The sequence below is a fragment of the Aedes albopictus genome, chromosome 2 (genome assembly GCF_035046485.1).
Source record: "Aedes albopictus strain Foshan chromosome 2, AalbF5, whole genome shotgun sequence".
NCBI classification, from domain to species: Eukaryota; Metazoa; Arthropoda; class Insecta; order Diptera; family Culicidae; genus Aedes; species Aedes albopictus.
In genome coordinates, this window is record NC_085137.1 from 47,181,621 (window position 1) to 47,206,349 (window position 24,729).

At 34.2% G+C, this 24,729-nt stretch overlaps 2 protein-coding genes across 15 annotated transcripts in view; both read left to right on the forward strand.

Moving 5' to 3' along the window:
• Nucleotides 1-24,729, forward strand: part of LOC109421509 (uncharacterized) — a 486,639-nt gene that overhangs the window by 312,502 nt on the left and 149,408 nt on the right. The gene's annotated exons all lie outside the window — the stretch shown is intronic.
• LOC109622956 (zinc finger protein 184) lies at nucleotides 19,777-22,450 on the forward strand. The gene is made up of 5 exons (XM_020077403.3): nucleotides 19,777-19,985; nucleotides 20,059-21,302; nucleotides 21,548-21,958; nucleotides 22,025-22,158; nucleotides 22,217-22,450. Exons 1-5 carry the CDS (start codon nucleotides 19,949-19,951, stop codon nucleotides 22,395-22,397), a joined length of 2,007 nt encoding a protein of 668 aa, XP_019932962.3. The 5' UTR covers nucleotides 19,777-19,948; the 3' UTR covers nucleotides 22,398-22,450.

A 24,729-nucleotide genomic window follows, 5' to 3' on the forward strand; every position in this document is an offset into this window, starting at 1 on the left:
ATGTCTACTACAAGATAGAAATGGTTTGGCGGAACTTATTTTTGTTTAAAAATTTATTTTATTTTTCAAAGAGTTTCTTCAAAGTTTTAGTGTATAACTATGAATATGCGAGAAAGTCTTAAGAGTACAAAAATTTTACGTTCCGGCATTCATGTTACCCCGCAAACGATAGCTGAGAATGTCTACTACAAGATAGAAATGGTTTGGCGGAACTTATTTTTGTTTAAAAATTTATTTTATTTTTCAAAGAGTTTCTTCAAAGTTTTGGGGTATAACTATGAATATGCGAAAAAGTCTTAAGAGTACAAAAATTTTACGTTCCGGCATTCATGGTACCCCGCAAACGATAGCTGAGAATGTCTACTACAAGATAGAAATGGTTTGGCGGAACTTATTTTTGTTTAAAAATTTATTTTATTTTTCAAAGAGTTTCTTCAAAGTTTTAGTGTATAACTATGAATATGCGAAAAAGTCTTAAGAGTACAAAAAATTTACGTTCCGGCATTCATGTTACCCCGCAAACGATAGCTGAGAATGTCTACTACAAGATAGAAATGGTTTGGCGGAACTTATTTTTGTTTAAAAATTTATTTTATTTTTCAAAGAGTTTCTCCAAAGTTTTGGTGTATAACTATGAATATGCGAAAAAGTCTTAAGAGTACAAAAATTTTACGTTCCGGCATTCATGGTACCCCGCAAACGATAGCTGAGAATGTCTACTACAAGATAGAAATGGTTTGGCGGAACTAAATTTTGTTTAAAAATTTATTTTATTTTTCAAAGAGTTTCTTCAAAGTTTTAGTGTATAACTATGAATATGCGAAAAAGTCTTAAGAGTACAAAAATTTTACGTTCCGGCATTCATGTTACCCCGCAAACGATAGCTGAGAATGTCTACTACAAGATAGAAATGGTTTGGCGGAACTTATTTTTGTTTAAAAATTTATTTTATTTTTCAAAGAGTTTCTTCAAAGTTTTAGTGTATAACTATGAATATGCGAGAAAGTCTTAAGAGTACAAAAATTTTACGTTCCGGCATTCATGGTACCCCGCAAACGATAGCTGAGAATGTCTACTACAAGAAAGAAATGGTTTGGCGGAACTAATTTTTGTTTAAAAATTTATTTTATTTTTCAAAGAGTTTCTTCAAAGTTTTAGTGTATAACTATGAATATGCGAAAAAGTCTTAAGAGTACAAAAATTTTACGTTCCGGCATTCATGTTACCCCGCAAACGATAGCTGAGAATGTCTACTACAAGATAGAAATGGTTTGGCGGAACTTATTTTTGTTTAAAAATTTATTTTATTTTTCAAAGAGTTTCTTCAAAGTTTTAGTGTATAACTATGAATATGCGAAAAAGTCTTAAGAGTACAAAAAATTTACGTTCCGGCATTCATGTTACCCCGCAAACGATAGCTGAGAATGTCTACTACAAGATAGAAATGGTTTGGCGGAACTTATTTTTGTTTAAAAATTTATTTTATTTTTCAAAGAGTTTCTCCAAAGTTTTGGTGTATAACTATGAATATGCGAAAAAGTCTTAAGAGTACAAAAATTTTACGTTCCGGCATTCATGTTACCCCGCAAACGATAGCTGAGAATGTCTACTACAAGATAGAAATGGTTTGGCGGAACTTATTTTTGTTTAAAAATTTATTTTATTTTTCAAAGAGTTTCTTCAAAGTTTTAGTGTATAACTATGAATATGCGAGAAAGTCTTAAGAGTACAAAAATTTTACGTTCCGGCATTCATGGTACCCCGCAAACGATAGCTGAGAATGTCTACTACAAGAAAGAAATGGTTTGGCGGAACTTATTTTTGTTTAAAAATTTATTTTATTTTTCAAAGAGTTTCTTCAAAGTTTTAGTGTATAACTATGAATATGCGAAAAAGTCTTAAGAGTACAAAAATTTTACGTTCCGGCATTCATGTTACCCCGCAAACGATAGCTGAGAATGTCTACTACAAGATAGAAATGGTTTGGCGGAACTTATTTTTGTTTAAAAATTTATTTTATTTTTCAAAGAGTTTCTCCAAAGTTTTAGTGTATAACTATGAATATGCGAGAAAGTCTTAAGAGTACAAAAATTTTACGTTCCGGCATTCATGGTACCCCGCAAACGATAGCTGAGAATGTCTACTACAAGAAAGAAATGGTTTGGCGGAACTTATTTTTGTTTAAAAATTTATTTTATTTTTCAAAGAGTTTCTTCAAAGTTTTAGTGTATAACTATGAATATGCGAAAAAGTCTTAAGAGTACAAAAATTTTACGTTCCGGCATTCATGTTACCCCGCAAACGATAGCTGAGAATGTCTACTACAAGATAGAAATGGTTTGGCGGAACTTATTTTTGTTTAAAAATTTATTTTATTTTTCAAAGAGTTTCTTCAAAGTTTAAGTGTATAACTATGAATATGCGAAAAAGTCTTAAGAGTACAAAAAATTTACGTTCCGGCATTCATGTTACCCCGCAAACGATAGCTGAGAATGTCTACTACAAGATAGAAATGGTTTGGCGGAACTTATTTTTGTTTAAAAATTTATTTTATTTTTCAAAGAGTTTCTCCAAAGTTTTGGTGTATAACTATGAATATGCGAAAAAGTCTTAAGAGTACAAAAATTTTACGTTCCGGCATTCATGTTACCCCGCAAACGATAGCTGAGAATGTCTACTACAAGATAGAAATGGTTTGGCGGAACTTATTTTTGTTTAAAAATTTATTTTATTTTTCAAAGAGTTTCTCCAAAGTTTTAGTGTATAACTATGAATATGCGAGAAAGTCTTAAGAGTACAAAAATTTTACGTTCCGGCATTCATGGTACCCCGCAAACGATAGCTGAGAATGTCTACTACAAGAAAGAAATGGTTTGGCGGAACTTATTTTTGTTTAAAAATTTATTTTATTTTTCAAAGAGTTTCTTCAAAGTTTTAGTGTATAACTATGAATATGCGAAAAAGTCTTAAGAGTACAAAAATTTTACGTTCCGGCATTCATGTTACCCCGCAAACGATAGCTGAGAATGTCTACTACAAGATAGAAATGGTTTGGCGGAACTTATTTTTGTTTAAAAATTTATTTTATTTTTCAAAGAGTTTCTTCAAAGTTTTAGTGTATAACTATGAATATGCGAAAAAGTCTTAAGAGTACAAAAAATTTACGTTCCGGCATTCATGTTACCCCGCAAACGATAGCTGAGAATGTCTACTACAAGATAGAAATGGTTTGGCGGAACTTATTTTTGTTTAAAAATTTATTTTATTTTTCAAAGAGTTTCTCCAAAGTTTTGGTGTATAACTATGAATATGCGAAAAAGTCTTAAGAGTACAAAAATTTTACGTTCCGGCATTCATGTTACCCCGCAAACGATAGCTGAGAATGTCTACTACAAGATAGAAATGGTTTGGCGGAACTTATTTTTGTTTAAAAATTTATTTTATTTTTCAAAGAGTTTCTCCAAAGTTTTAGTGTATAACTATGAATATGCGAGAAAGTCTTAAGAGTACAAAAATTTTACGTTCCGGCATTCATGGTACCCCGCAAACGATAGCTGAGAATGTCTACTACAAGAAAGAAATGGTTTGGCGGAACTTATTTTTGTTTAAAAATTTATTTTATTTTTCAAAGAGTTTCTTCAAAGTTTTAGTGTATAACTATGAATATGCGAAAAAGTCTTAAGAGTACAAAAATTTTACGTTCCGGCATTCATGTTACCCCGCAAACGATAGCTGAGAATGTCTACTACAAGATAGAAATGGTTTGGCGGAACTTATTTTTGTTTAAAAATTTATTTTATTTTTCAAAGAGTTTCTTCAAAGTTTTAGTGTATAACTATGAATATGCGAAAAAGTCTTAAGAGTACAAAAAATTTACGTTCCGGCATTCATGTTACCCCGCAAACGATAGCTGAGAATGTCTACTACAAGATAGAAATGGTTTGGCGGAACTTATTTTTGTTTAAAAATTTATTTTATTTTTCAAAGAGTTTCTCCAAAGTTTTGGTGTATAACTATGAATATGCGAAAAAGTCTTAAGAGTACAAAAATTTTACGTTCCGGCATTCATGTTACCCCGCAAACGATAGCTGAGAATGTCTACTACAAGATAGAAATGGTTTGGCGGAACTTATTTTTGTTTAAAAATTTATTTTATTTTTCAAAGAGTTTCTTCAAAGTTTTAGTGTATAACTATGAATATGCGAAAAAGTCTTAAGAGTACAAAAATTTTACGTTCCGGCATTCATGTTACCCCGCAAACGATAGCTGAGAATGTCTACTACAAGATAGAAATGGTTTGGCGGAACTTATTTTTGTTTAAAAATTTATTTTATTTTTCAAAGAGTTTCTTCAAAGTTTTAGTGTATAACTATGAATATGCGAAAAAGTCTTAAGAGTACAAAAAATTTACGTTCCGGCATTCATGTTACCCCGCAAACGATAGCTGAGAATGTCTACTACAAGATAGAAATGGTTTGGCGGAACTTATTTTTGTTTAAAAATTTATTTTATTTTTCAAAGAGTTTCTCCAAAGTTTTGGTGTATAACTATGAATATGCGAAAAAGTCTTAAGAGTACAAAAATTTTACGTTCCGGCATTCATGTTACCCCGCAAACGATAGCTGAGAATGTCTACTACAAGATAGAAATGGTTTGGCGGAACTTATTTTTGTTTAAAAATTTATTTTATTTTTCAAAGAGTTTCTTCAAAGTTTTAGTGTATAACTATGAATATGCGAGAAAGTCTTAAGAGTACAAAAATTTTACGTTCCGGCATTCATGGTACCCCGCAAACGATAGCTGAGAATGTCTACTACAAGAAAGAAATGGTTTGGCGGAACTTATTTTTGTTTAAAAATTTATTTTATTTTTCAAAGAGTTTCTTCAAAGTTTTAGTGTATAACTATGAATATGCGAAAAAGTCTTAAGAGTACAAAAATTTTACGTTCCGGCATTCATGTTACCCCGCAAACGATAGCTGAGAATGTCTACTACAAGATAGAAATGGTTTGGCGGAACTTATTTTTGTTTAAAAATTTATTTTATTTTTCAAAGAGTTTCTTCAAAGTTTTAGTGTATAACTATGAATATGCGAGAAAGTCTTAAGAGTACAAAAATTTTACGTTCCGGCATTCATGTTACCCCGCAAACGATAGCTGAGAATGTCTACTACAAGATAGAAATGGTTTGGCGGAACTTATTTTTGTTTAAAAATTTATTTTATTTTTCAAAGAGTTTCTCCAAAGTTTTGGGGTATAACTATGAATATGCTAAAAAGTCTTAAGAGTACAAAAATTTTACGTTCCGGCATTCATGGTACCCCGCAAACGATAGCTGAGAATGTCTACTACAAGAAAGAAATGGTTTGGCGGAACTTATTTTTGTTTAAAAATTTATTTTATTTTTCAAAGAGTTTCTTCAAAGTTTTAGTGTATAACTATGAATATGCGAAAAAGTCTTAAGAGTACAAAAAATTTACGTTCCGGCATTCATGTTACCCCGCAAACGATAGCTGAGAATGTCTACTACAAGATAGAAATGGTTTGGCGGAACTTATTTTTGTTTAAAAATTTATTTTATTTTTCAAAGAGTTTCTCCAAAGTTTTGGTGTATAACTATGAATATGCGAGAAAGTCTTAAGAGTACAAAAATTTTACGTTCCGGCATTCATGTTACCCCGCAAACGATAGCTGAGAATGTCTACTACAAGATAGAAATGGTTTGGCGGAACTTATTTTTGTTTAAAAATTTATTTTATTTTTCAAAGAGTTTCTCCAAAGTTTTGGTGTATAACTATGAATATGCGAGAAAGTCTTAAGAGTACAAAAATTTTACGTTCCGGCATTCATGTTACCCCGCAAACGATAGCTGAGAATGTCTACTACAAGATAGAAATGGTTTGGCGGAACTTATTTTTGTTTAAAAATATATTTTATTTTTCAAAGAGTTTCTTCAAAGTTTTAGTGTATAACTATGAATATGCGAGAAAGTCTTAAGAGTACAAAAATTTTACGTTCCGGCATTCATGTTACCCCGCAAACGATAGCTGAGAATGTCTACTACAAGATAGAAATGGTTTGGCGGAACTTATTTTTGTTTAAAAATTTATTTTATTTTTCAAAGAGTTTCTCCAAAGTTTTGGGGTATAACTATGAATATGCGAGAAAGTCTTAAGAGTACAAAAATTTTACGTCCCGGCATTCATGGTACCCCGCAAACGATAGCTGAGAATGTCTACTACAAGATAGAAATGGTTTGGCGGAACTTATTTTTGTTTAAAAATTTATTTTATTTTTCAAAGAGTTTCTCCAAAGTTTTGGGGTATAACTATGAATATGCGAGAAAGTCTTAAGAGTACAAAAATTTTACGTTCCGGCATTCATGGTACCCCGCAAACGATAGCTGAGAATGTCTACTACAAGATAGAAATGGTTTGGCGGAACTTATTTTTGTTTAAAAATTTATTTTATTTTTCAAAGAGTTTCTCCAAAGTTTTGGGGTATAACTATGAATATGCGAGAAAGTCTTAAGAGTACAAAAATTTTACGTTCCGGCATTCATGGTACCCCGCAAACGATAGCTGAGAATGTCTACTACAAGATAGAAATGGTTTGGCGGAACTAAATTTTGTTTAAAAATTTATTTTATTTTTCAAAGAGTTTCTTCAAAGTTTTAGTGTATAACTATGAATATGCGAAAAAGTCTTAAGAGTACAAAAATTTTACGTTCCGGCATTCATGGTACCCCGCAAACGATAGCTGAGAATGTCTACTACAAGTGGTTTGGCGGAACTAATTTTTGTTTAAAAATTTATTTTATTTTTCAAAGAGTTTCTTCAAAGTTTTAGTGTATAACTATGAATATGCGAGAAAGTCTTAAGAGTACAAAAATTTTACGTTCCGGCATTCATGTTACCCCGCAAACGATAGCTGAGAATGTCTACTACAAGATAGAAATGGTTTGGCGGAACTTATTTTTGTTTAAAAATTTATTTTATTTTTCAAAGAGTTTCTTCAAAGTTTTAGTGTATAACTATGAATATGCGAGAAAGTCTTAAGAGTACAAAAATTTTACGTTCCGGCATTCATGGTACCCCGCAAACGATAGCTGAGAATGTCTACTACAAGTGGTTTGGCGGAACTAATTTTTGTTTAAAAATTTATTTTATTTTTCAAAGAGTTTCTTCAAAGTTTTAGTGTATAACTATGAATATGCGAGAAAGTCTTAAGAGTACAAACATTTTACGTTCCGGCATTCATGGTACCCCGCAAACGATAGCTGAGAATGTCTACTACAAGATAGAAATGGTTTGGCGGAACTTATTTTTGTTTAAAAATTTATTTTATTTTTCAAAGAGTTTCTTCAAAGTTTTAGTGTATAACTATGAATATGCGAGAAAGTCTTAAGAGTACAAACATTTTACGTTCCGGCATTCATGGTACCCCGCAAACGATAGCTGAGAATGTCTACTACAAGATAGAAATGGTTTGGCGGAACTTATTTTTGTTTAAAAATTTATTTTATTTTTCAAAGAGTTTCTCCAAAGTTTTGGGGTATAACTATGAATATGCGAGAAAGTCTTAAGAGTACAAAAATTTTACGTTCCGGCATTCATGGTACCCCGCAAACGATAGCTGAGAATGTCTACTACAAGATAGAAATGGTTTGGCGGAACTAAATTTTGTTTAAAAATTTATTTTATTTTTCAAAGAGTTTCTTCAAAGTTTTAGTGTATAACTATGAATATGCGAAAAAGTCTTAAGAGTACAAAAATTTTACGTTCCGGCATTCATGGTACCCCGCAAACGATAGCTGAGAATGTCTACTACAAGTGGTTTGGCGGAACTAATTTTTGTTTAAAAATTTATTTTATTTTTCAAAGAGTTTCTTCAAAGTTTTAGTGTATAACTATGAATATGCGAGAAAGTCTTAAGAGTACAAAAATTTTACGTTCCGGCATTCATGGTACCCCGCAAACGATAGCTGAGAATGTCTACTACAAGATAGAAATGGTTTGGCGGAACTTATTTTTGTTTAAAAATTTATTTTATTTTTCAAAGAGTTTCTTCAAAGTTTTAGTGTATAACTATGAATATGCGAAAAAGTCTTAAGAGTACAAAAAATTTACGTTCCGGCATTCATGTTACCCCGCAAACGATAGCTGAGAATGTCTACTACAAGATAGAAATGGTTTGGCGGAACTTATTTTTGTTTAAAAATTTATTTTATTTTTCAAAGAGTTTCTCCAAAGTTTTGGTGTATAACTATGAATATGCGAAAAAGTCTTAAGAGTACAAAAATTTTACGTTCCGGCATTCATGGTACCCCGCAAACGATAGCTGAGAATGTCTACTACAAGATAGAAATGGTTTGGCGGAACTAAATTTTGTTTAAAAATTTATTTTATTTTTCAAAGAGTTTCTTCAAAGTTTTAGTGTATAACTATGAATATGCGAAAAAGTCTTAAGAGTACAAAAATTTTACGTTCCGGCATTCATGTTACCCCGCAAACGATAGCTGAGAATGTCTACTACAAGATAGAAATGGTTTGGCGGAACTTATTTTTGTTTAAAAATTTATTTTATTTTTCAAAGAGTTTCTTCAAAGTTTTAGTGTATAACTATGAATATGCGAGAAAGTCTTAAGAGTACAAAAATTTTACGTTCCGGCATTCATGGTACCCCGCAAACGATAGCTGAGAATGTCTACTACAAGAAAGAAATGGTTTGGCGGAACTTATTTTTGTTTAAAAATTTATTTTATTTTTCAAAGAGTTTCTTCAAAGTTTTAGTGTATAACTATGAATATGCGAAAAAGTCTTAAGAGTACAAAAATTTTACGTTCCGGCATTCATGTTACCCCGCAAACGATAGCTGAGAATGTCTACTACAAGATAGAAATGGTTTGGCGGAACTTATTTTTGTTTAAAAATTTATTTTATTTTTCAAAGAGTTTCTTCAAAGTTTTAGTGTATAACTATGAATATGCGAGAAAGTCTTAAGAGTACAAAAATTTTACGTTCCGGCATTCATGGTACCCCGCAAACGATAGCTGAGAATGTCTACTACAAGATAGAAATGGTTTGGCGGAACTTATTTTTGTTTAAAAATTTATTTTATTTTTCAAAGAGTTTCTCCAAAGTTTTGGGGTATAACTATGAATATGCGAGAAAGTCTTAAGAGTACAAAAATTTTACGTTCCGGCATTCATGGTACCCCGCAAACGATAGCTGAGAATGTCTACTACAAGATAGAAATGGTTTGGCGGAACTTATTTTTGTTTAAAAATTTATTTTATTTTTCAAAGAGTTTCTTCAAAGTTTTAGTGTATAACTATGAATATGCGAAAAAGTCTTAAGAGTACAAAAAATTTACGTTCCGGCATTCATGTTACCCCGCAAACGATAGCTGAGAATGTCTACTACAAGATAGAAATGATTTGGCGGAACTTATTTTTGTTTAAAAATTTATTTTATTTTTCAAAGAGTTTCTCCAAAGTTTTGGTGTATAACTATGAATATGCGAAAAAGTCTTAAGAGTACAAAAATTTTACGTTCCGGCATTCATGGTACCCCGCAAACGATAGCTGAGAATGTCTACTACAAGAAAGAAATGGTTTGGCGGAACTTATTTTTGTTTAAAAATTTATTTTATTTTTCAAAGAGTTTCTTCAAAGTTTTAGTGTATAACTATGAATATGCGAAAAAGTCTTAAGAGTACAAAAATTTTACGTTCCGGCATTCATGTTACCCCGCAAACGATAGCTGAGAATGTCTACTACAAGATAGAAATGGTTTGGCGGAACTTATTTTTGTTTAAAAATTTATTTTATTTTTCAAAGAGTTTCTTCAAAGTTTTAGTGTATAACTATGAATATGCGAAAAAGTCTTAAGAGTACAAAAAATTTACGTTCCGGCATTCATGTTACCCCGCAAACGATAGCTGAGAATGTCTACTACAAGATAGAAATGGTTTGGCGGAACTTATTTTTGTTTAAAAATTTATTTTATTTTTCAAAGAGTTTCTCCAAAGTTTTGGTGTATAACTATGAATATGCGAAAAAGTCTTAAGAGTACAAAAATTTTACGTTCCGGCATTCATGTTACCCCGCAAACGATAGCTGAGAATGTCTACTACAAGATAGAAATGGTTTGGCGGAACTTATTTTTGTTTAAAAATTTATTTTATTTTTCAAAGAGTTTCTTCAAAGTTTTAGTGTATAACTATGAATATGCGAGAAAGTCTTAAGAGTACAAAAATTTTACGTTCCGGCATTCATGGTACCCCGCAAACGATAGCTGAGAATGTCTACTACAAGAAAGAAATGGTTTGGCGGAACTTATTTTTGTTTAAAAATTTATTTTATTTTTCAAAGAGTTTCTTCAAAGTTTTAGTGTATAACTATGAATATGCGAGAAAGTCTTAAGAGTACAAAAATTTTACGTTCCGGCATTCATGGTACCCCGCAAACGATAGCTGAGAATGTCTACTACAAGAAAGAAATGGTTTGGCGGAACTTATTTTTGTTTAAAAATTTATTTTATTTTTCAAAGAGTTTCTTCAAAGTTTTAGTGTATAACTATGAATATGCGAAAAAGTCTTAAGAGTACAAAAATTTTACGTTCCGGCATTCATGTTACCCCGCAAACGATAGCTGAGAATGTCTACTACAAGATAGAAATGGTTTGGCGGAACTTATTTTTGTTTAAAAATTTATTTTATTTTTCAAAGAGTTTCTTCAAAGTTTTAGTGTATAACTATGAATATGCGAGAAAGTCTTAAGAGTACAAAAATTTTACGTTCCGGCATTCATGGTACCCCGCAAACGATAGCTGAGAATGTCTACTACAAGAAAGAAATGGTTTGGCGGAACTTATTTTTGTTTAAAAATTTATTTTATTTTTCAAAGAGTTTCTTCAAAGTTTTAGTGTATAACTATGAATATGCGAAAAAGTCTTAAGAGTACAAAAATTTTACGTTCCGGCATTCATGTTACCCCGCAAACGATAGCTGAGAATGTCTACTACAAGATAGAAATGGTTTGGCGGAACTTATTTTTGTTTAAAAATTTATTTTATTTTTCAAAGAGTTTCTTCAAAGTTTTAGTGTATAACTATGAATATGCGAGAAAGTCTTAAGAGTACAAAAATTTTACGTTCCGGCATTCATGGTACCCCGCAAACGATAGCTGAGAATGTCTACTACAAGTGGTTTGGCGGAACTAATTTTTGTTTAAAAATTTATTTTATTTTTCAAAGAGTTTCTTCAAAGTTTTAGTGTATAACTATGAATATGCGAGAAAGTCTTAAGAGTACAAAAATTTTACGTTCCGGCATTCATGTTACCCCGCAAACGATAGCTGAGAATGTCTACTACAAGATAGAAATGGTTTGGCGGAACTTATTTTTGTTTAAAAATTTATTTTATTTTTCAAAGAGTTTCTTCAAAGTTTTAGTGTATAACTATGAATATGCGAGAAAGTCTTAAGAGTACAAAAATTTTACGTTCCGGCATTCATGGTACCCCGCAAACGATAGCTGAGAATGTCTACTACAAGAAAGAAATGGTTTGGCGGAACTTATTTTTGTTTAAAAATTTATTTTATTTTTCAAAGAGTTTCTTCAAAGTTTTAGTGTATAACTATGAATATGCGAAAAAGTCTTAAGAGTACAAAAATTTTACGTTCCGGCATTCATGTTACCCCGCAAACGATAGCTGAGAATGTCTACTACAAGATAGAAATGGTTTGGCGGAACTTATTTTTGTTTAAAAATTTATTTTATTTTTCAAAGAGTTTCTTCAAAGTTTTAGTGTATAACTATGAATATGCGAGAAAGTCTTAAGAGTACAAAAATTTTACGTTCCGGCATTCATGGTACCCCGCAAACGATAGCTGAGAATGTCTACTACAAGAAAGAAATGGTTTGGCGGAACTTATTTTTGTTTAAAAATTTATTTTATTTTTCAAAGAGTTTCTTCAAAGTTTTAGTGTATAACTATGAATATGCGAGAAAGTCTTAAGAGTACAAAAATTTTACGTTCCGGCATTCATGGTACCCCGCAAACGATAGCTGAGAATGTCTACTACAAGAAAGAAATGGTTTGGCGGAACTTATTTTTGTTTAAAAATTTATTTTATTTTTCAAAGAGTTTCTTCAAAGTTTTAGTGTATAACTATGAATATGCGAAAAAGTCTTAAGAGTACAAAAATTTTACGTTCCGGCATTCATGTTACCCCGCAAACGATAGCTGAGAATGTCTACTACAAGATAGAAATGGTTTGGCGGAACTTATTTTTGTTTAAAAATTTATTTTATTTTTCAAAGAGTTTCTTCAAAGTTTTAGTGTATAACTATGAATATGCGAGAAAGTCTTAAGAGTACAAAAATTTTACGTTCCGGCATTCATGGTACCCCGCAAACGATAGCTGAGAATGTCTACTACAAGTGGTTTGGCAGAACTAATTTTTGTTTAAAAATTTATTTTATTTTTCAAAGAGTTTCTTCAAAGTTTTAGTGTATAACTATGAATATGCGAGAAAGTCTTAAGAGTACAAAAATTTTACGTTCCGGCATTCATGTTACCCCGCAAACGATAGCTGAGAATGTCTACTACAAGATAGAAATGGTTTGGCGGAACTTATTTTTGTTTAAAAATTTATTTTATTTTTCAAAGAGTTTCTCCAAAGTTTTGGGGTATAACTATGAATATGCGAAAAAGTCTTAAGAGTACAAAAATTTTACGTTCCGGCATTCATGGTACCCCGCAAACGATAGCTGAGAATGTCTACTACAAGATAGAAATGGTTTGGCGGAACTTATTTTTGTTTAAAAATTTATTTTATTTTTCAAAGAGTTTCTCCAAAGTTTTGGGGTATAACTATGAATATGCGAAAAAGTCTTAAGAGTACAAAAATTTTACGTTCCGGCATTCATGGTACCCCGCAAACGATAGCTGAGAATGTCTACTACAAGATAGAAATGGTTTGGCGGAACTAATTTTTGTTTAAAAATTTATTTTATTTTTCAAAGAGTTTCTTCAAAGTTTTAGTGTATAACTATGAATATGCGAGAAAGTCTTAAGAGTACAAACATTTTACGTTCCGGCATTCATGTTACCCCGCAAACGATAGCTGAGAATGTCTACTACAAGATAGAAATGGTTTGGCGGAACTTATTTTTGTTTAAAAATTTATTTTATTTTTCAAAGAGTTTCTTCAAAGTTTTAGTGTATAACTATGAATATGCGAAAAAGTCTTAAGAGTACAAAAAATTTACGTTCCGGCATTCATGTTACCCCGCAAACGATAGCTGAGAATGTCTACTACAAGATAGAAATGGTTTGGCGGAACTTATTTTTGTTTAAAAATTTATTTTATTTTTCAAAGAGTTTCTCCAAAGTTTTGGTGTATAACTATGAATATGCGAAAAAGTCTTAAGAGTACAAAAATTTTACGTTCCGGCATTCATGGTACCCCGCAAACGATAGCTGAGAATGTCTACTACAAGATAGAAATGGTTTGGCGGAACTAAATTTTGTTTAAAAATTTATTTTATTTTTCAAAGAGTTTCTTCAAAGTTTTAGTGTATAACTATGAATATGCGAAAAAGTCTTAAGAGTACAAAAATTTTACGTTCCGGCATTCATGTTACCCCGCAAACGATAGCTGAGAATGTCTACTACAAGATAGAAATGGTTTGGCGGAACTTATTTTTGTTTAAAAATTTATTTTATTTTTCAAAGAGTTTCTCCAAAGTTTTGGGGTATAACTATGAATATGCGAAAAAGTCTTAAGAGTACAAAAATTTTACGTTCCGGCATTCATGGTACCCCGCAAACGATAGCTGAGAATGTCTACTACAAGATAGAAATGGTTTGGCGGAACTAATTTTTGTTTAAAAATTTATTTTATTTTTCAAAGAGTTTCTTCAAAGTTTTAGTGTATAACTATGAATATGCGAGAAAGTCTTAAGAGTACAAACATTTTACGTTCCGGCATTCATGTTACCCCGCAAACGATAGCTGAGAATGTCTACTACAAGATAGAAATGGTTTGGCGGAACTTATTTTTGTTTAAAAATTTATTTTATTTTTCAAAGAGTTTCTTCAAAGTTTTAGTGTATAACTATGAATATGCGAGAAAGTCTTAAGAGTACAAAAATTTTACGTTCCGGCATTCATGGTACCCCGCAAACGATAGCTGAGAATGTCTACTACAAGAAAGAAATGGTTTGGCGGAACTTATTTTTGTTTAAAAATTTATTTTATTTTTCAAAGAGTTTCTCCAAAGTTTTGGGGTATAACTATGAATATGCGAAAAAGTCTTAAGAGTACAAAAATTTTACGTTCCGGCATTCATGTTACCCCGCAAACGATAGCTGAGAATGTCTACTACAAGATAGAAATGGTTTGGCGGAACTAATTTTTGTTTAAAAATTTATTTTATTTTTCAAAGAGTTTCTTCAAAGTTTTAGTGTATAACTATGAATATGCGAGAAAGTCTTAAGAGTACAAACATTTTACGTTCCGGCATTCATGTTACCCCGCAAACGATAGCTGAGAATGTCTACTACAAGATAGAAATGGTTTGGCGGAACTTATTTTTGTTTAAAAATTTATTTTATTTTTCAAAGAGTTTCTTCAAAGTTTTAGTGTATAACTATGAATATGCGAGAAAGTCTTAAGAGTACAAAAATTTTACGTTCCGGCATTCATGGTACCCCGCAAACGATAGCTGAGAATGTCTACTACAAGATAGAAATGGTTTGGCGGAACTTATTTTTGTTTAAAAATTTATTTTATTTTTCAAAGAGTTTCTTCAAAGTTTTAGTGTATAACTATGAATATGCGAAAAAGTCTTAAGAGTACAAAAAATTTACGTTCCGGCATTCATGTTACCCCGCAAACGATAGCTGAGAATGTCTACTACAAGATAGAAATGGTTTGGCGGAACTTATTTTTGTTTAAAAATTTATTTTATTTTTCAAAGAGTTTCTCCAAAGTTTTGGTGTATAACTATGAATATGCGAAAAAGTCTTAAGAGTACAAAAATTTTACGTTCCGGCATTCATGGTACCCCGCAAACGATAGCTGAGAATGTCTACTACAAGAAAGAAATGGTTTGGCGGAACTTATTTTTGTTTAAAAATTTATTTTATTTTTCAAAGAGTTTCTTCAAAGTTTTAGTGTATAACTATGAATATGCGAAAAAGTCTTAAGAGTACAAAAATTTTACGTTCCGGCATTCATGTTACCCCGCAAACGATTGCTGAGAATGTCTACTACAAGATAGAAATGGTTTGGCGGAACTTATTTTTGTTTAAAAATTTATTTTATTTTTCAAAGAGTTTCTTCAAAGTTTTAGTGTATAACTATGAATATGCGAGAAAGTCTTAAGAGTACAAAAATTTTACGTTCCGGCATTCATGTTACCCCGCAAACGATTGCTGAGAATGTCTACTACAAGATAGAAATGGTTTGGCGGAACTTATTTTTGTTTAAAAATTTATTTTATTTTTCAAAGAGTTTCTTCAAAGTTTTAGTGTATAACTATGAATATGCGAGAAAGTCTTAAGAGTACAAAAATTTTACGTTCCGGCATTCATGTTACCCCGCAAACGATTGCTGAGAATGTCTACTACAAGATAGAAATGGTTTGGCGGAACTTATTTTTGTTTAAAAATTTATTTTATTTTTCAAAGAGTTTCTTCAAAGTTTTAGTGTATAACTATGAATATGCGAAAAAGTCTTAAGAGTACAAAAATTTTACGTTCCGGCATTTATGTTACCCCGCAAACGATAGCTGAGAATGTCTACTACAAGATAGAAATGGTTTGGCGGAACTTATTTTTGTTTAAAAATTTATTTTATTTTTCAAAGTATTTCTCCAAAGTTTTGGGGTATAACTATGAATATGCGAAAAAGTCTTAAGAGTACAAAATATTTACGTTCCGGCATTCATGGTACCCCGCAAACGATAGCTGAGAATGTCTACTACAAGATAGAAATGGTTTGGCGGAACTTATTTTTGTTTAAAAATTTATTTTATTTTTCAAAGAGTTTCTTCAAAGTTTTAGTGTATAACTATGAATATGCGAAAAAGTCTTAAGAGCAGTGTTGGTAAAAACTCAAATTCTCAAATCTCATGGTTGAGTTGTTTCACACGCGATTCTTGACTCGCCAAACTCACCGCCGAAAAAATCATGCATGAGTTGACTCGTGATTTCACTCATTGCTTTATTTCTTGGTGTTCTTATTATTTACATCGAAGTATTCAGGATTATGTGATAGAACAAAAGCCAATCTAGCGTACAACCACCGACGAGTTTCTCCAAAGTTTTGGTGTATGTATAACTATGAATATGCGAAAAAGTCTTAAGAGTACAAAAATTTTACGTTCCGGCATTCATGTTACCCCGCAAACGATAGCTGAGAATGTCTACTACAAGATAGAAATGGTTTGGCGGAACTTATTTTTGTTTAAAAATTTATTTTATTTTTCAAAGAGTTTCTTCAAAGTTTTAGTGTATAACTATGAATATGCGAGAAAGTCTTAAGAGTACAAAAATTTTACGTTCCGGCATTCATGGTACCCCGCAAACGATAGCTGAGAATGTCTACTACAAGAAAGAAATGGTTTGGCGGAACTTATTTTTGTTTAAAAATTTATTTTATTTTTCAAAGAGTTTCTTCAAAGTTTTAGTGTATAACTATGAATATGCGAGAAAGTCTTAAGAGTACAAAAATTTTACGTTCCGGCATTCATGGTACCCCGCAAACGATAGCTGAGAATGTCTACTACAAGAAAGAAATGGTTTGGCGGAACTTATTTTTGTTTAAAAATTTATTTTATTTTTCAAAGAGTTTCTTCAAAGTTTTAGTGTATAACTATGAATATGCGAAAAAGTCTTAAGAGTACAAAAATTTTACGTTCCGGCATTCATGTTACCCCGCAAACGATTGCTGAGAATGTCTACTACAAGATAGAAATGGTTTGGCGGAACTTATTTTTGTTTAAAAATTTATTTTATTTTTCAAAGAGTTTCTTCAAAGTTTTAGTGTATAACTATGAATATGCGAGAAAGTCTTAAGAGTACAAAAATTTTACGTTCCGGCATTCATGTTACCCCGCAAACGATTGCTGAGAATGTCTACTACAAGATAGAAATGGTTTGGCGGAACTTATTTTTGTTTAAAAATTTATTTTATTTTTCAAAGAGTTTCTTCAAAGTTTTAGTGTATAACTATGAATATGCGAGAAAGTCTTAAGAGTACAAAAATTTTACGTTCCGGCATTCATGTTACCCCGCAAACGATTGCTGAGAATGTCTACTACAAGATAGAAATGGTTTGGCGGAACTTATTTTTGTTTAAAAATTTATTTTATTTTTCAAAGAGTTTCTTCAAAGTTTTAGTGTATAACTATGAATATGCGAAAAAGTCTTAAGAGTACAAAAATTTTACGTTCCGGCATTTATGTTACCCCGCAAACGATAGCTGAGAATGTCTACTACAAGATAGAAATGGTTTGGCGGAACTTATTTTTGTTTAAAAATTTATTTTATTTTTCAAAGTATTTCTCCAAAGTTTTGGGGTATAACTATGAATATGCGAAAAAGTCTTAAGAGTACAAAATATTTACGTTCCGGCATTCATGGTACCCCGCAAACGATAGCTGAGAATGTCTACTACAAGATAGAAATGGTTTGGCGGAACTTATTTTTGTTTAAAAATTTATTTTATTTTTCAAAGAGTTTCTCCAAAGTTTTGGTGTATAACTATGAATATGCGAAAAAGTCTTAAGAGTACAAAAATTTTACGTTCCGGCATTCATGTTACCCCGCAAACGATAGCTGAGAATGTCTACTATAGACTGTTTCAGAAATTATAAATACACTTTGTTTATTAAATTAAATGAACTGTTTCAATGATTTTTACCAACTTCTTTCATAGTATAGCATATTGTACTCTATATTTTTATATTTCCTTTCAATTGTCTTGATATTTTAAGGAACAGTCGAGTTCTCTAACAAGTAACTAAATTTTTCAAATTTGCAATTGCACAAAGGTGTTTTTTAATTATTTCAACATTATTTATCACTAAATACCAAAAATTATCTAAGTTTTTATCACATTCGCTTTCGCAACAAGTCCTTGATCAAAATTTGTGAAAAATCGATAAAGGCATTTCCACAACATTTTTTCGGAGATCAAGTTTCTTATTTTTTAAGGTTTTCTACGGAACATAAGAACTACCACACAGTTTCTTAGCTCTCCTGAACGCATTAAATCTAAACAAACTTATTTTTTCAGCTCTTTCGATCCTTTAGATGGCAAAGCTTATCATACCATACAAACGAATGCAGTAAGCAGTAATTAAGACATTCGTTTGCTTAACGTTTGTTGCTGCTGGTGTTGTTGAGAAATTTGAAACAAAAATTTTTGCATTCAGAAGGCCCGTAATGGTGGTTCTTGATCAAATGTTCCGGTAAAAATTACTCTACCCAATCGAGAAATATCTTTTCTTATCGATACAGCAACTTTTATTTTGTTTGGAAATGAAATATTTTATTTGGGGGAATTTTTGCTTTTCTACTATGCTACATTTTTTGACCACTTTGTGCAACTTCAAATTTTAATCATCTAGTTTACAGAGCCCTATCTTTTAACTTCCACAAGAAACATCAACAAGTTGGTATTACTTGCTTCGTTAGCATGTTTACAATAAGAGCTAGAAGAAACTTTTTTGGTTAGTGTGCTCAAATTAAAATGGCAGTCAATCGTTAGTGTATTTATAATTTCTGAAACAGTCTATACAAGATAGAAATGGTTTGGCGGAACTTATTTTTGTTTAAAAATTTATTTTATTTTTCAAAGAGTTTCTCCAAAGTTTTGGTGTATAATACCCCAGACAGACATGTGATACGAGTGTGATTCCTGTACAACGGTACGCAGTGTCAAGAAAATTTCAACAAGACTGACTTGAACTGATAGAATTTTCAGTATGGCACTCATTTCAAGCGCAATTGTACAGTGATTCTTGTATCACATGTGTGTCATAAGTATAACTATGAATATGCGAGAAAGTCTTAAGAGTACAAAAATTTTACGTTCCAGCATTCATGTTACCCCGCAGCTGAGAATGTCTACTACAAGATAGAAATGGTTTGGCGGAACTTATTTTTGTTTAAAAATTTATTTTATTTTTCAAAGAGCTTCTCCAAAGTTTTGGGGTATAACTATGAATATGCGAAAAAGTCTTAAGAGTCGTTCCGGCATCCGTGGTAGGTTTTACATATCTCATTATTGTCTATCCGGTTGGAATCAAGACCGACATTCAATCAAAAATTGCAATTTTCTTGGTCCACAAGTGTCGCAACTGTTTCGCATCTAGTGCGCTGTGTTGATGACAACACCGGGAAGGATGCGCACTACTTTTGGCATGATTAAAAAACGTCGCGAGTTGGGTCGCGTCGCGACTTGATTGTGCGAAGTCCGGTTTGGTGGCGGCCTGACAATAATTTCTCCCAACCACAAAAAGTATAGTGTACATATTATGCTTGATTTTACGCATTTTAGTGCTTGTTACGTATTCTATGGATGCTGCTCATGAAATATTTCACACCATAAGCAAAGGTTGTGTTTCATGTATTAAAGTGTAGACGGCGCGCTGATCGCCAAAATGATTTTTTTAGTGCTTGGGATTTTTGTGCCTGACTTGACTCAAGCTCCTTTCGTGGGCTAACCTGGACCGAGAGTGTTTGTTTTGCTTTGATGATTTTGTGTTCGCTTCCCAGTTTTCGTAAGAGTTTTATAGAATAACTAAAACGAAAACAACAGTAATTAAATAATTTAAATTATTTTGCAAATTACTGTTTTGTGACGTGACAAGGTAATTATTGTGCAGTTCTAATTGTTTTACAAATTCACAATCGGAATATTGTGGTAATATGGAGGAGCTAGAAATGGAGGAACAAACTCTGTATGGTAAGTTCGCTTCATTTGAAGTTTACGTCCTGAACCTAAAGATGTTTAAGTTTCCAAATTTACCTTCTCACAGTCAAACCGGAACCGGAAGATCCTGTCGAGTATCCCCTGCCGGAAATGGAAGTGGTAGCCAATGCGCTGGATAGTGACCTTCCAACCGATACCGAGCGGCTAAACCAATATTGTCGACTGTGCTTGCGTGAATGGCCCACTCTGTTTCCACTGATGTCCCGTGTGCAGAACGTTACGGTTCCGGAAATGATCCAAGCGGTCACTGCTATCTGCGTGAACCTGCGAGACGACCTACCGAAGAAGGTGTGCATGCAGTGTTTGGTACGTCTGGACTATGCTTACAATATTCGGAAGGAATTTGCCGAAAGTCATCGGGTGCTGCAAAACTTGGCCAGGTCCAGGACGAGCAAGTTGTGGGAATGTTTGAATGATTACCAGAGAGGGACTTTGGCGAATACCGAGACGAGGTCTGTGGAACTGTTGCGACAACATAAGGATATTATAAGCAAGCGAATGACCCGGAAGGAGGAACTAATAAAGGTTGGATCAGATAAAAACACGGAGGATGTTTTAGAGTTGAGTGTAGATACAGAGGATGATCAAGTGACCGTAGAAGTGGAACTTGAAGGAACCGAAACTGTGGAACGAATGAAAGAAGAAGAAGAAGAAGCCATATCGGATGAGATGGAAACTTCCGACGTTTGGGAAGTAGAATCAAATGAAGATGAAGTACCTGCAAAGAAGAAAAAGAAGAACATGAACTATTCAGGCCAATCAAGGCTTACAAAAATTCTCAAATTTGAAGTACTAATCGACGAGTCTGATGTCGACCTAAACAAATGTTACATTTGTCAGGAAGTGTTTTCCGACGTTACAAATCTGGAATTGCATTTGCCTAAACACAAGGACATAGTTCCGTACAGTTGCGACAAATGTAAAGGCACTTGCATGGAAACGGCACCCATTTCTACGGTCATTATGGCCAATCGTCATTTCCGGATGCACGCCGGTTCCATGCAGTGTCCGGAATGTCCATACCGGTGCTACAAGGGAAACGGCATGTACAACCATCTGAAGCGATATCACCAGTACGATCCCAAGGAAGGATGCACGTGCGAAACGTGTGGTCACAGAACGAAAAACAGGAAAGCACTGGACAATCACATGCGCATGCACAAGCACCTGGACGAAGGCAGATTCACGTGTTCGTTCTGTGCGAAGAAATTTGGTACTAATGCGCGGCTGCAACGTCACGAACGGATCCACACCAACGACAGGCCTTACGGATGCCGGTATTGTAGTAAGGTAACGTTATCATATCATCTTTCATTTTTTCAGGCATGAATTTCGTACACTAGACTAGACTTCTTTTATACATTAAGAAAGTAGGTAGAGTTGTTAAATATCAAGATGCATTGCAGCAATTTTGGAAGGATTCCTGCTCCTAGCATGTCATTGTTTTATTTTCTGGAGCCATTCAATCACGTTTGATATCAATGGATCATCATTTCAATGTGTTGTTTTGTATGATTTCACTTCCCGATTTCCAGAGTTTCACCAACGAGACCACCTTTCGGGCCCACGAACGATCGCACACCGGCGAGAAAGGCTACCGCTGCGAGCTGTGTGGCAAGGGCAATCCTACCAAGACAGCATTAAACTCGCACCTAGCGGGGTCTCACCGGTTGGAATTGGAGAAAACGGGCCATCAGGGCTCATCAAGCAAAGATAAATATACGAAAATGGAAATGTCTATAAAATGCACCCATGAAGGCTGCACATTCGAGGCAACGAATCGTTCGCAATATTACCAGCACAAAGCATTGCATACCTTAAAATTTCAGTGCCCTCACTGTGAGCTGCGCTTTCCGACCAAGCAACGGTTGAATATGCACGAGTTTGTTCACACGAATGCGAAGCAGTTTTGCTGCGATCTTTGTGGCAAGAGCTTTCGTTATCGGGTAAGCGACCTACATTTGTAACATCAGCAGTGATTTAAATCTTTCGATTATCTTTCTTCTATACAGACTAGCTTCGCTGAGCACATGGCCAACCATAACGGTGTCCGAACGTATGCCTGTGAAATTTGCAATTTATCTTTCGTCCGTGAGCGTAATCTAAAGGAGCATATGAATAAACATTCAGATGTTCTGAGCTACGAGTAAGTCCAACATGTCAATCATTTTACCAAAATTATAACACCTCTGCCATTTTTTAAGGTGTCGATACTGTGGCAAGAAGTTCAGATATCGGGCAGATATGTCGAAGCACCTGAAAACTCATTCCAGTTCTAAAACCTTAACCAAGGAAGAAATTGATTTGGATTGCTCGGACAGATTGGATGAAAACACTGAAGAATACGACGAGGAAAATCTTATGGTGGAGTACCTAGATGAATAAGGTAAGCTATAGTTAGTTTTACTCGAAGTTTACTGATAAACGATTTAAACTTAGTTCGAGATTTGGTTAGAAATTTATTTTGTGATGACGTCCTTAATTTTAATTGAGATGATTGACTGCACTTCCAAGTTTAGATTCTAACTACATATCAGGCGTTTAGAACTCGACTCGAATGAGGTGAATCGCCGTCCTCAAATGAAGAAACACCGAGTCATTATTCATTTCGAGGTTTTAATACAGTAGACGTTCGGTAACTGCAACATATTTACGTTTCACTTAGCGAACGAAAATCCAATAACCGCAACGCCTGACAGTGTCAACAAACCATCAACTGACGTAAAATGAACGTGAAATTCATCCGACTGTTCATTTGGGCTAACATGGCGCACCATTCTGACATTTGGCGGTGGTGCGATAACTGCAAATTTGTTGCAGTTACCGGACTTGCAGTTAAAAAGCATTGCAGTTAAACCGTTTGCACCGACCGAACGTCTACTGTACTAATAACACATTTGGACATATACACTGCCTACGATCGTGTAGGGGTTGAGAGAGATAGAGAGAAAAAGATTAATAGGGCATATAGCGTCAGTTGCGGTGATGCACCACCGGAAAAGCAAAGCAAACGATCAACATGAAATGAAACGTCAGTCTTGTAAAGCATTTTGTGCGAGAAGGTATCGCTCCTCCTCGTTAGCGTGCGTTTGGCTGCAGGATTCGGCTGGTGTGCTCGGAAGTGTCCCTCCGGACACTACAATGGCACAGCCGGTAGGTAAGCTCCCGTGTTGTGGTTTTGTGGCCTCGAGAAGGAGAAGTGGCGGCGACTGAAAGCGGGACAGGGTGTCCGTTTGTGTTGTGGACTCCATCCAGTGTTTGGCTTCCGTAGCTGCAGGTATGTGCCGGCGGCGTGTGGGGCTGGTGCAGTCGGTGCAGTACGGGTGATTTTTGTTTTGTTTGGATTTGTTTGTTGATTGACGGAGCTGGTCTGGTCGATGAGACAGTGACGGGTTGCGGTTCCGTCCTGCTATGATTGTTTATTTGTCATTTGCTGCTTGATGGGCTGGTGAACGGGTTTCTTTATTATTTTTTTTCATACCGAATTCAGGCATTGGTTTCATGGCGTGACTTTGGTAGCGGTCGGTCATCGAGTGGTCGCTGGATGTTCTCTAGATAGGAGATGTTGGCAATTATTTGGCCCACTGTTATAATTTGCATGTGGATAGTGGATGGAGATGACAGGATTTGCAGCTTCGTTTTCATTTGGAGCATTGTGTTAGTTTGCGGTGGTTTGTAGGTGTAAGACCGAATGGCCCGTTGTAACAGGATGGAGTGGGGTTGGTACAGGGGTTGGTACTATGTATAAAGAACACATAGAAAGGTCCTTCATGTTTTTGGTGAACTTGTGTATATGTGTATGTAGTTTGATTCAAGGCTTTATTAGTTATAATTACCGAAGAAGAACGGCAGAAATGAAATAATTGGCAACAGAAAAGCGAATTCCCCCGAGAGGGTAAGCTTACAGTGTATTCCCCTGAGAGGGTAAGCTGCAACAGTAAAGCGAATTCCCCCGAGAGGGTAAGCTAACAGCGAATTCCCCCGAGAGGGTAAGCTGCAAAAGTAAAGCGAATTCCCCCGAGAGGGTAAGCTAACAGCGAATTCCCCCGAGAGGGTAAGCTGCAACAGTAAAGCGAATTCCCCCGAGAGGGTAAGCTAACAGCGAATTCCCCCGAGAGGGTAAGCTGCAACAGTAAAGCGAATTCCCCCGAGAGGGTAAGCTAACAGCGAATTCCCCCGAGAGGGTAAGCTGCAACAGTAAAGCGAATTCCCCCGAGAGGGTAAGCTAACAGCGAATTCCCCCGAGAGGGTAAGCTGCAACAGTAAAGCGAATTCCCCCGAGAGGGTAAGCTACAACAGTAAAGCGAATTCCCCCGAGAGGGTAAGCTAACAGCGAATTCCCCCGAGAGGGTAAGCTGCAACAGTAAAGCGAATTCCCCCGAGAGGGTAAGCTGCTACAGTAAAGCGAATTCCCCCGAGAGGGTAAGCTAACAGCGAATTCCCCCGGGAGGGTAAGCTGCGACAGTCAAGTGAATTTAGGTTGAAGGATGTTTATGAAGATAATGTAGGGTGGAAGATGTAGAAAGGAGGATGAAGGATAAAGGATAAAGAATGTAGAATGATGGTGATGATGATAAGAATGAAAAATGCAGGATGAAGGAAGAAAGATGTGGGATGCAGAAAGAAGGATATATGATGTAGGATGAAAGATAGAGGAAAGTTGTTGGAAGAAGTATGAAGGATACAGGATGTGAGATGAAGGATAAAGGATGTAGAA

Coding starts and splice junctions, on each gene's coding strand:
- LOC109622956 (XM_020077403.3), top strand. CDS start 19,949: ATGGAGGAGCTAGAAATGGAGGAACAAACTCTGTATG. Junction 19,986..20,058: donor GGAGGAACAAACTCTGTATG/GTAAGTTCGCTT, acceptor ACCTTCTCACAG/TCAAACCGGAACCGGAAGAT. Junction 21,303..21,547: donor GATGCCGGTATTGTAGTAAG/GTAACGTTATCA, acceptor CCCGATTTCCAG/AGTTTCACCAACGAGACCAC.